Source organism: Hyaena hyaena, unplaced genomic scaffold (assembly GCF_003009895.1).
Source record: "Hyaena hyaena isolate Hyena2069 unplaced genomic scaffold, ASM300989v1 scaffold_242, whole genome shotgun sequence".
NCBI classification, from domain to species: domain Eukaryota; kingdom Metazoa; phylum Chordata; class Mammalia; order Carnivora; family Hyaenidae; genus Hyaena; species Hyaena hyaena.
In genome coordinates this window covers 640,501-653,753 of record NW_024080869.1, presented here as the reverse complement: position 1 = coordinate 653,753, position 13,253 = coordinate 640,501, and the positions used below count along the sequence as shown (strand labels likewise).

The window sequence follows — 13,253 nt, the reverse complement described above, 5'->3', positions numbered from 1 at the left end:
AAAGAAATGTTAGACATCTCATAAACTTTCTTTTGGGATAGCACATGTAGGTGAATGGGTGCACGCATGCACATGCATCTGTATATAGAAGGAAAATATTCAGTCAAACACATTCTTAAGTAATCATGGGAGGAATCAGATATAAGTTCACAGTTGATAATCTATAATTACTAAGGTTTCTAGAGAGTTCTTATTACAGCATTTTGACAGATTATATTTTCTTTTACTTTAAGGGCCACAATAGCTTGTTCAGTATCATAACAAAATATAAAACTTAATCTAAACTTTTCCAGAACATTTTCTCTAAAGTGGCTTCAGTTTCTATCTTATTTCTATAATTATAATTATATATTATAATTTCTATAAGTTCAAAAACATTACAGCATAAATTAATCAATGGCAATGTATTAGTTTTAAACAATCTTTCTTTGTATGAATCAAGCCATGGAGAGATATTTAAAAGATAGCTAGAAGAGGGGTGCCTGGGTGGCTCAGTCAGTTAGGCGTCTGACTTCAACTCAGGTCATGATCCCGCAGTCTGTGACTTCAAGCCCTGCTTCGGGCTCTGTGCTGACAGCTGGGAACCTGGAGCCTGTTTCAGATTCTGTGTCTCCTCTCTTTGTGCTCCTCCCCACTTGTACTCTGTCTCTCTCTCTCAAAAATAAATATTAAAAAAATATTAATTAAGGAAATAAATAAAAGATAGCTAGAAGAAACAAACTACATTGGTCACTTTATGTGAATGATTCAGAAAAGTTTCCATGGAAAAGAATTCCTGCATCTTTATGGTAAAAATGTCTACTGAAAATAAGTATGACATAGATTTCTCTTGTGGTTTAAAACCAGTATTGTTAATTTTCCAAAACCATGTAGGCTGTGACCTATGGGTTTTCTAACTTGTGTAATGTCTTAAAGCACATCAGAGAACATAAATCTTTCCTGTATGCTTTAGATTTTTGCTACTTTCCCACTGCATAAAAATGAGCAAAATCATCAATATGTCTTTCATAGCTAGAATAACAACATAAACATTGGAGCACTGGTAAATTTGTACTTTGTTCAACCCAAGACTTTATTAATTCTCTTATTAGTCATATATAGTTTTCATAAACTGTAGTTCATATATTTTCAACCTAACTCTATTTATCAAAATTTATCTTCTATCTACATAAAGATCTGCTTTTTTACACCATGATTTTGGCAATATTTTTTGCCAACATCAATTATTTTTCCATGCTAATATTTCATATTTTTTAGGTCTTTATGATTAATCTAAGTTTTACTTCCTAGGTACATCTTTAGTTCATTTTAAATTAATATTCAAACTATGTATTTGCTATGATGGTCAGTTGCAATAATATTAATAACTAATGGAAACTAGCACTTACTGAGAGCTTATTAAGTGCCTGACATTTTGCTAGCTCTTTAAATGAAATGTCTACTTTATCCTCGCTATTATCCTATTTCATATGTGAGGAAACTCAGCCTTAGAAAGGTTAAGAATTTTGCCCATGAATCTAATGATGATTTATTTTCAAAGCCAGCTCCTATATACTATGACTCTCACAAATTATATGAATTTTGTACAAATTCCAAACTGAAAAAATAAATGTAATTTTATAATTTCCAAATAAAACAACACTATTAATAATTATTGTTACGGGACAGCATTGAACTCCCAACCTTTTGGGAGTTACGTTTGAGTTTTTATTTTCTGTCTGGCGTTGAATTGTGATCACCTTTTGTTACCACAAAAAGTAACAGCATTTTAACCATATTTTTTGTTTTCTAAATCTCACTACTTCAGTATTTCTTTCAGCCCCTACACAATTATAGTTAATTTGATACATTCATAAATCGAAAAGAAGTAAAAGTAGTGATTCACTTCAACATGTAATTAAATTTAGCCAAATTTAATTTCTTTATTTTGACTTTAAAAATGAACATCCTTTCCCTTTTTACAGTATATCTCTCACTAATGTATTTTGATAGGCTCTCCTGTCATTTTCTCTCCCTTAATCCATATTCCACATCATGGAATCCTCATATCTACCTCCATCACCACCCTTTTTAATGTCAACTGATGCTCAAGTTTGTAGTTTAAGCCAGGGTGCAGGAAACTTGCGCTGAGGCTAGTCAAACATTCAGTTTCCAAGTTCTATTAAATTATTTTACAGAAAGCAGTGTGAAGGCAATTCTTTCTCCTGTCTCACCTTCCCACCTCCCGGCTTCAAAGCTGGCAGTGAGTTGGTACTGTTTCAGCCCTAAAGAGATCATGGACTATCTGAATTGTGTTTTGGGAGCAACACATTAGGGTAATTTTTACTCCCAAAATTGAAAAATAAATCCTCTGGCAATGAAACATATTTTTAATTTGTAATCGTATTTTGTTTTGTTTCCCTATAAGGAGAGCTTAATTGGGTGAACCATGACTGCTTTTCTAAAAACCTTGTTTTTGAACAAAATGATTAGAATGTAATTTATAAATCCTTTAGTTCTGTCGGAAAGGAAGAATCATGATTCTGATTTCTTATACAATGTGTACATTATATTTTTTATCTGATCAGTATGCTGAAATGGGCCTCTCATAGCCTAATTCAATCTTGTATAATGGTTCATAGAGGAAAAATAATTTTCCTTTATAAATAGACGTTGATTGTGGAATATATTCAGTAATAAACGGAAAAACTTGAATTTGCTCTTTTACCATGTCCATTTATATCCAATGTTTTAACACTAGGTTTTAAAGGCAATTTTCTTTGTTTTAATTTATAGTATGTTTATATTTCAATGAGAGACACATGGTAAACATAATTTTCTTATCCAGATTTTATCATCACAACTCAAAAACATACGTGAATAAGAATTTTAAAATCCATGATTCAAAGTAAGCAGGGACAAACAGGAGTTAGTCTTGTTTCCTTATCTGGTGAAAGATGTATTTTACCATTTTTTAGATTTCCCTTAATGAAAAAGGATATGGAAGTGTTTGGCTACATCTGTATTTCTGTTTTTGATTTTCCCTAATTCAGAACAGTAACCATGGATCGCCAGTCTTGCCAAACAAATGCCAATGTCAGGAACATAAGCCAGTTTTTGTTGTTCATTATATTCCCTATTCTAGACTCTAATTCTGGTTTAACTAATGATCTGAGGGTAAATATTTTCATGGTAATATTAATTTAGAGCCATGAACAATATGAGATTCTCCTTATTCTCATCATACAGTAGAGTTAACTCTGTGTTTCCCACTCTTCTCTCCATTGTGAGTTTAACCTATTGCTGATCCGTATTTCTTGAAGACATACTGTGAAAATAGAGCAGTGCTGGTTTTGCATCGTGAGCAGAGAACACAGTGGGAAGAAAAGAGAAGTTTTAGTGAGTATAAGGCATGAGCAGCTGCTGTATTCTGTGCAGCTGAGAATTCACCTTTGGCACACCTGGTGTCAGCTCACGGGGGAGAGGAGAAAATCAAAAGAGAAACAAAAGTGTCTGACAACCAGAGCCAATAGTTGTGTTGCTAGAGGTGATCAGAATTTGAAAGTAGGGGGAAAATACTCTGATAACGAGATTACATATCTCAGCTCCTTAAAAATGAATGCTTATTTCTCTGTAGTGTGACAAGTTGCAATTTGAGTGGAATAGAAACTGGGGAAACCACGTGCCCTTTCTTGGCTGATAAGAGTTGAATCCCTATTTTCCTGCTTACTAGGGAAAGTCCAACCTTGAACTTAACAAAACAAGCACCTATAACACTTCTTCCAAATGTTACCTGTGTGTCACTGACAGATCTGAGATGGGTGGTTTTCCTCAAGTCTTTGTAAGGTGGAAAGCAGAGACCCAAGACAAAGCATCAGCCCTAACCAATCCTTAACAAAGGGGAACACTTAAAGGGATAGCATACTACTTTAGGATTGACAGGGCTCAGTGAAAAATCTGATCCTTCTCTGAGTGTTATTTTAGTCAGTTTTCAAGTGTAACTCTTGTGTGATTGCAAGGTGTAAATAGTGCATATAAATCAACTAGCAAGATATCTACTTTCAATAGATGGCAGCTGTTTTGTCATCAGAAGTATTGTATTAGCTAGCCTTCTCAATTTCCAGTTTTCTTGATCCTTTTGAAGAGAATGCTTATAATTTCTTTTGGGTACTCATTATATTCATATGCAGAGGTAGTCATGTGTTTTCTCTCTGAAGTGATAGAGCTGGTGGAAATATGAAAGATCTACTTAGGCTATGAAATCAGATAATGCTGCTGACCCAGGATGACCAAAAGGTAACACTCTTGGAACCCAGCTATTATTTTGCATGCAGACAGCTAAAAAGGATGCACTTGCTCTGGGGAACACCATGCATGGCCTCATGGTGGTGTGAGATCTCATTTTCGACTGCTCCCTTGTGTGAGGCAGGCTGGTTTATGTTCTTGCCATAGCCAGAGACATGAGAAATGGGTGAAGAAAAGCTCTTACTTTTTTTCACTCAAAAAAAATGTTTTGTGATCCAACCTTCAAATGTGAAGGAAAGAATTAAATCCCAAATGTCTTAACTCTTTTTTCCCCCCAAAACAGATACTTACCCTGGTGTACATTTTAGAAATCTTGGTATCAGGTCTTTTCTGCATATTTTGGAAAATACCTTTTACTCTCTTCATTCTCTTTATTAGGTGTCAGGATAAATCTCTTTCATTTTGGTGGTAAGGACTAGTCTAAAGTAGTCTATAGCTGGTCTGGAAGTAGCTTATGATTCTTTCATGATTTATCAAACTGAAAGGAAAGATCAAACATTTAATGAGTCATGCTTTTCTCTATGATGACAATTCTTCTGAATAATATATCCTATAAACTGATAAAAATGAATGATTCTTTTAGATAGTCATCAGTTTCCCAGGTAACTGCATTTCATTCATTTCAAAGGCCACTTTCACCTACTAGAGATAAAATGAAGTGCTATCAAACAAACTAAAACAAGTTTGGTTTCTAAAAGCTCTGTTCACTGATTTCTTAACCCACAGAAATAGTGTTTCAAGGCTCTTGGTCGATTTCTGCAGAAACTCTGCTGTTATAGTTTTATTTAAATCTATGATTTAAAAGAAAAGAAGTGTAGACTTTTTATTTTAAAAAGTCACATCAGAACTGGAAAAGGGCTAAAAATAATCCACTCTTCTCATGGTTTTGTGAAAAGAATGTTTCTGCTTTCTTAAAATAAATGAGGACTGTAAGACCAACTGCTAACCAATCTTTGGGGAGTATGTGACAGATGATGTCTGTAAAGCTTGTAGGGTCTCAGAGGAAAGGCGCTATATATAAAGAGAAGAGCTATTAAAAAATAAGTGCTTATGTGAAGGTAAACTGCAGTTCCTAGTTTAAGATTCATATTTCCACAAGCTCAAAATAAGGCCTGAGTGAGAAACATTTGTGGGGCTTGTCAGGCCTGAGACAGTAAGCCTCCTCATTTCAGAATGATGTCCCATGGAAGGAGCCTGATCATTTTCCATCACCTCAGCCCCACCCTTGATGCAATAAAACACTTTAGTGTTCTGGACAGCTTCCACAACTAGGCACAAACCTCTGGACCTGCTCCTTTATGGTCTTCAGCCTTTCTTCCCCCAGGCCCTCCTTCCTCGAGTCTCAGGAGTTTCAGTTCTGAACTGTTTGCATGCCCCACCCCGTGCGCCTTGACTCATCATGGCAATGTTTGTGACCAAACACTCTATTTTTTTTTTTTTTTTCGAATCCTCACTGCCTTTTCAAACTGTGGTGCATTAACAGTCCCTTCAGCAAAAATTTAAAAAAAAATTCAACCCTTTAAAAAGTATCTTCCTTTTTTAAATGTCTTTACCCTTCACACACCCGTTAGAGGAAAATAAATTTTTTTTTACTGTTACCAGGAATGGTAAACACAGTTCTTGTCTTCAGGTAATTCTCAACTCCTAATTCATGTCACTGTGTCAGGATATGGTTCCCAATTGGCCTCCATGGATTTCATACTTCCGGTGTGTCATTTCTCTTTCATTATCAGCCACAGAATCTTATCCTATTCACATATATTATGACATTTGTCCCTTCTTTTGTTTTTAAGACTTTTTAATAATGAATATATAATTGTAAATATACCATATTTCATCTAAAATAGTGATTATTTTTAATTTACTCTTTTAAATGTCAGTATAAAGAGAATGGAAAGATCTAGCAAAGGCATTGCATGAAGTGTCCAGCTTGTCAAATAGGGCCCCAGAATTACTTTGAAGAATAAACCAAAGATATTACTACCTTGTATTCTAGAGTTCAAAAAAAATCTTTCCAGATACCACTTAACTGTGAGTTTCCGGCAACATGAAATAGTTTCAAGTCCCAGCTCTTCCTTGTTTTTGTTTGAGATTACAAGGCAATGTAAACTCCCTAAAACAAGAAAATTTTGAGCTCAAATGTAAAATTCTGTTTGTGATACTTCAAATCCATGTGCTTATCTCTGGCAATAGGGAGTTTACTATAAAATTAGAAACTATGCAAATTTCATCAAATTATAATGGAGTTGAAATTTATAGCTGGAATATAATATGCTTAATTTAAGTTAATTTGAGTTAAAATGTATATGGAATTTAAGTAGACAGAATTCTCTCTTCCCCACATTCCTTAAAATCTGATATAAAAATGATTTAGTCTGTATGCTTGGGTAGAGAATTCTGCAATTTTAAATCATCTGTTTCTAAAAAAGGGTAGAATTCCAATATAATTTAGAGTCACAGAAACTATAATTTAAGAGCACTAGAATCAAATTTAATCATAGATTGAAAATAAATGCAGATCAAGAGGATATGTGGATGAGAAACAATGCACATAGAGTGACATAGAATGATTTGTCTTCTTTGAAATAGTCCATAAAGGATGCTGCAAGAGTCTTTTTCGAAATGAAGGGAAGGTAATTTGGGCACTGGTTTCATCACAGGTGTTTCGGGTTAAGCAGTCAATTACCATGGGTTTATAGGAGAAGAAAAACAAACGGGAATTTATGCAAACATCTTAGAGTGATATCAACGTTAGACTGATAAATCCTCAAATGAATGTTTTTCAAATTGTGTATTCTGGAGGAAACTAAATGCTCATATTTGGAACCACTTACCCTTATAATATCAACATGCCTCTGAAGAGCTGTTTTATGTCAGAGCCTCCTTTAACAACCCTCTTTTAAAGAAATAAACATTTTGAAAATCACATTTTCCAAAAAGAATGGTCTGAGATACAACACTAGTAAGTTTGGGATAGATCTTTTGTTTGCCAGTCTACCTTCTCTGGGACTGTAAACGTGAGATGGATGGTTGTGCCCTTAGGCACATGTGAATACAATCCCCTGACCCTGGTGCTTATACAAAGTCGTAAGGGTCAGAGTAGCAGGTCTGAAAGTCTCAAATCTCCAGCTTCAGTTAAGGCAAAATTTAGTAGGTTAGAACTCCAGCATTATATACTTTCCTCTTGGATTTTTGTGTGAGAAGAATAATCATTTCTTTACAAGGTATCATCCGAACCCCAACTTTACTCACTGTGCAGTTGATAAAACTGAGAAATAATATAGCCATATATTTGCTGCTCAAATTGTTTCTTTTCTCTATTCTCACTGGGACATTGTCCTGAATTTATACCTTCTGGGTTCACCGTTTTCTTGGGATGAATTCTTTCTCATGAGGTTGTTCTATACTCCATGCCTGGTGAATTAAACTTAGCAATGTTCCAGCTATGCCTAGACAGGCCTAAATCACAAGGAGATGAAGGCTGGGCTCCAGCTGGTGTCCTTATCATCCTTTTATTTAATGTTCTTTTCATTACCCAACCCCATTTCCATTTTCACTGTATATCCAATCCTTAATCCTTATATATCTGTTGATTTTAACTAGAAATCAAAAATATGGATCACCTTTGGGGGAAAAAAAAACCATGATGATACATACCTACATATAATTTTCCTAAATCAAAATGTTTTAGGTAGACTTCTTTCTTTATATATCTGCACTATCTAAAACATGTACATTTAAGAAGAAAATTCAACACTTTTAAATACATCTTATGGAAGATTCACTATTTTCAATACGTGCAATATAGTCTGGGTCTCATTAGCACTTTTAGCAAAAACAACTGTTCAGTCATTCAAAAGGTTTAGTCAACATCATTGGTACAGGTATATTGTGTCTGAAGGAGTGGTCACATAGTTAGTGTTCTATTGGCGTAGCTCAAGGCCAAGTGTAACTGAGCAAGCATTAACTTATGGAATATTAGTAGTCACCTCGCTGCTGAAGTAAAAAGGAAACCAAGAGGAAACTTAATAATATCAAAAGTTATTTTAAAGGGAGTTCACATTGGTTTGAAGACTACTTTGCTTCACACACAATATCCACCTTTGTAAAGCCCAAGAAACCCATATTTGTAACATACACACATCTTTACAGTTTTCAGAACATAAATCTCTAGGACAGTATGATTTCTGCACAGATAAAAATTAAAATGTTGAAAGTCTTTAGAATGATAATGAAAGAAACTCTCTTGCAAACCGAAGGAAACTTGGAACTTTGTGTTGAGTGCTTATTTAACTATAAAAGAGGCAGTGTGTGTCGTAATGAATGGAAAACCGATTTTACTCTATTCCATTTGTGAACATCTTGTGGCAACCTATTTTAGTATTAGAGAGATCATATATTAAAATGATTTCTGCAGTCACCAATGTATACAAGTAAAAATTTAGTTCCTGTTAAATTAACACTTCATTAAAAAAATCAAAATAAAAGCTCAACAAATACATTTTATGTTGTACTGCAAGATAGAAAAAAAATTTTTTGAAGAACAGATTGCCAGTTATTCTATTCCGTAACAGCTAAGTTTCTCAGTTCTTTTTTTTTTTCTTTTGCTGAGCTCTCTGTCACTGGAAACATCTTAAACCAATTTCAAGTGCTACACCTGAATAAACATGTTGTAAAAGTGTTTATGTATTGAAGTGGGTCAGTTCAAGGTATGGTATTTGGCTGGAACTTCTAATTTCTCTTTTTACAGCAAAAGGGCTGCCAGAAGGAGGAAGTCTGAGCTGAATTAATACATTTGTTACAGTGGAAGTCGAATGGAAACTGCTCTGACCACAAATCAAACTGCCTCTTTCATTTATGCCAGTGATAGAGTTTTTCTAAGAAATATAGACTCTGGCATAGAGCCACTGTAAGTTTGCATTTAAAAGAGAAGCCTATATGCTTATTTGTTTAAGGTTTGCTGCTTTGATTATTTGTAAGTTCTTTCTTTGGTAGGACTGAGCCTAGTGGCATTTGTGAGGCAGATAGCCATTTTTATAACTGTGGGAACTGACTGACTTTTCCTGAGACATTGTAGAACAATTGATGAGGATATGGATGCGGCTTGGATTAGCACGCACTCTTCATTTTTCCCTTTTTAACCAATACCTCCACATTTAAAGGACCTCTGTGTCCCTCCCAACAGCTGCACAGCCTCACATGACACAGTCTCATTTTCTGACGGTAGAAGGTCTCTGCACAATACAAGTATACACAAAAGTGTTTATGCTGCCAAAATAAATTTTGTTAAGAGCAAGAGTTTATTTGCTAAAATGCCATTGATGCCGTTTCAAGGACTTGTTTTCCTTCTCTTTCTTCTAAGGTGGGTCAGGTCTTATAACAGACTGAGGTTACTCCACAGTCTTTACTGAATAAATATTTTAAGAAAACATGCTCATCTCTCAGGGGGCGAGGCAGAGTCAATCATGCACATATTTCAAACCACATTATATATTACTCTTAAAAGATTAGTAACTTCTGTATCTAGAGTAGGAATTTTGTGTGAGGTTTTAGTAATTCTCAGCTAAATTTACAACCTAAGGTTAAATAGTGACTCCTCCTTGGGTGATTTTCATGGAACTAGATATCAGACTAGAACTAGACTATATATATAATATACATATATAATATTATATATATGTCACTGAAAATTATATGTATTTGTATAGTTATATGCAACTTATATATATAATTATATAAATATATACATAATTTTCAGTGATTTTTAAATTAGAAGAGCATAACAAGAGTGAATTGTGAAAAGGGGAAAATAGTAACACCTAACTCCTAGAGTATCTGTAGAATCAAATGAAATATTACATGGAAAACGCTTCGAAAAACGCCTAGCACATACATTGCAAGTGTTCCAAATACATTTGGCATTACTGTAATTATTAATATTAGTAGCCAGTGGGAGAGGGTCTCTACCAACATCTACCTCTAGTCTCTAGGACACCTTCACTTGTAATGCATTCCCGTACAGGCTCTGGTTGCAATCACAATCATTCTCTGAAACACAACCAGACCAAAGGCCTCAGAAGGGTCTGGGTTGCAGGCTGGTTTAGAGACAAAGGTGAGTCTCCACACTCACCTGGAGTCTTGTCTCCTTTCTGAGAATCTCCAGGCTCAGTTAACAACTTGTGAAATCCTTTCAGTAAACATTCAGGTGAGTCAAAATTCAGAGAGGGAGGAACTCTGAAATTTCCATGATTACTTCAAAATAGTTTTGAGGTTTAGAAAGAACTGGAATTTAAAGCAAACCTCCGTCTCCAGCAGGGACTTGTAGAATGACCCGTGAAGAGTTTTTGGTGGAGCTGTAGCTTTGTAAAGTTTGCTGGGCACAGGCCAGAGGTGAAGGGGGAAGGCTATCAGCACTAATTAACACTTGAAAGGCTTGAAAAAGCTGGAGAAAGTAGAAACACCCAGCCAGCCATTTGGCTTTTATCACTTAGAGGAAAATTATAGGGCATTTAATGCAGAAGAGCCCATAGCTAATATTTTTGAAATTGTTACTTAATGTGGACATTTCCAGGCTGATGGTAGTCAAGCCTTTCCATTTAAAATATTGCTGACTTCCAGGTTTGAGAAGGATCAACTAGTGAAGGCAGCCTGAGGGTGTTCTGTGGTGAAGAATGAAGCAAAATGGAAAACCAAGCATGGATAATTGTCTGTAACAGCAAACTCTCAATGTTTATAAAAATCTGTGGCCTGCAAAGAAAACATTCTGATCATGTTTTAAAAAGTAATGTTACTTGTTCAAAGTACCCTCAGAATTCATTCACGGCAGGTAAACTTTAGCTCCTTCCCATAAACCAAGTGCTTGTGCCTTCCATTCTAGGTCGGAGTATCAATGTAAAATCTGCTGGTCTCGTGGGAAGACATGGACCTCAGTCAAAACAACCATTCATGGTGGCTTTCTTCAAGGCAAGTGAGGTACTTCTTCGATCTGTGAGAGCAGCTAACAAACGGAAAAATCAAAACCGCAATAAATCCAGCTCTCATCAGGACTCCTCCAGAATGTCCAGTGTTGGAGGTAAGATAAAACCAGAGCAGCAGTTGTGTGCAGAGAGTTATGGGGTCGTATGTTGCAAATCAAGTAGCCACAATAAATTTACCCTCTGGATATACCTTGGTTTGGTCTATTAAATCATCCAACAATGTTTAGAACATCCTCAGAATGTTCGATCAGCAATGTATTTCAAAGTAAGTATGGCTTGCCTTTGTATGTTGAAAGATCCAGTTCATATTAAAATCAAGCTGACGGTAATAAAATTATGAAATGGCTACGTCAACAAAGTCTAGCTCAAACTGAACTGCACAACTTGCTGAGTTGACATCCCCCAGGGCCTCTCAAATACGGATGGGTAACCAGGTAAATTCAACAGAAAAGTATGTCTTTAGTACTTAAAGTGATACATGTGAATCATGAAGTTTACATTTTTTTTCTGAAAATAAAAGCAGGACAGATTATGTGAAAATTAAGATAATATTTACACTTCCATTAATTATCTCGATGCTATTATCTACATAATCTGCTTTAATTTTGTCTATGTAGGTACACACATATGTATACCATTTAATAACAAAATATTACAGATGCACTAATTATCCCAACGTACTCTCAAGTTAATCTATTAATTGATATAAAAGGAAGATAAAAGTACAGTCACTCAGAACGAATGGTTAACTGCCAAAATCTGAAGTTTTTGAATCATATTATTTACACCAATAAATACCTTGTTTAATCCAGGCTGCAAACAGATTTTCATAAGCCATCTGTAGATGGAAATGATGGCTATTTTATTCCAGGAAATTTTCTTTATCTATAAAAACTGAATCTGTCTGAAGGGGAAACTTTACCCTAGAACATCCCAACTTAGTACACTATGTTTGTTCATTTGAAAAGTATGTGTTCTCTGTTAATGGTCACCGTATGCAGTGTACTTGCCAGGCACAATGGATGAGCTGGTGAACAAAACAGACAAGATCCCTGCATATGGTACTCAAGCAAATTAGAATGCTTTACTGTTCCAAAAAGACATTCAGACAGCATTTGCCATTATTCCTGAAATCGTCATTTTTTCCCCTCAATCACTTGAACCTGACAAATCATACTGCATTGTTTTTATTACTCAAATGTGTGTGTGTTAAAGAATGATTATAAATAAATAATAATATGTTTTATTAATTTTTTTTGCACCTGGAATTCTCAACAAACATGCTAAGTTGGGCCACTGGAATCTTCTTAGGTCTATTTGACGTAACCAATAAGAGAAATGGGGAAAGATATCTTTATGAAATTACATTATACTAAATATAGAGCAATATTTTAAAAGAATTTTCCAATAACTAAGTTTAACCGTATTTTTCACTTAAAAGTTAAACATGGTATTTATGCCTTGTTACAAAGCTATTTTATAAAGATCTTCACAAGATATTTAGTTTGGCAAAAATTATAACTGCTTCATATGAAAGATGGAGAAAAATAACTTTCTAAGACCTTTTCTTCCTTGTAAATACTAGCCTGTCAAAGCTGTATATTTTTCTTTTCATGTAGAATGGTTCTGAAATTGGTTGAAATGTTTTTAATTTGATGTAGCAGACTGCATTAAGAAAAAGGTTTGTTAACCATGGATAGAATAGTGAATAATTTTTGAGGAAGTCACAAAGGGAAAAGTGTGAGTCGCATACTTATTATTGGAGCTTGTAACGACTGTGGCAGAGGCGTTCCAAAGACTGAAATCATCAAAGTTCTTTTCCCTATTGGTGAACTCTATTTGTCTTCTCTTTCTGACCACAAGTAACAAATGTACTTCTATAACTAGATGAATAAAACACATGGAGCAGAAATCATGTAACTTTTCACCAGTTTCCTAACACCGTTTGGGGTACCAAATTATTCTAATATAGCCCAGTATTTTCTTTTCACA

At 34.8% G+C, this 13,253-nt stretch overlaps 1 protein-coding gene across 1 annotated transcript in view; it reads left to right on the top strand.

Moving 5' to 3' along the window:
- The window catches only part of BMP5 (bone morphogenetic protein 5), a 108,720-nt gene that overhangs the window by 78,942 nt on the left and 16,525 nt on the right, over nt 1-13,253 (top strand). Inside the window, exon 4 of the mRNA XM_039244297.1 lies at nt 11,162-11,356. Within this exon, the coding sequence (XP_039100228.1) occupies nt 11,162-11,356 (195 nt within the window). The remainder of the gene's footprint in view (nt 1-11,161; nt 11,357-13,253) is intronic.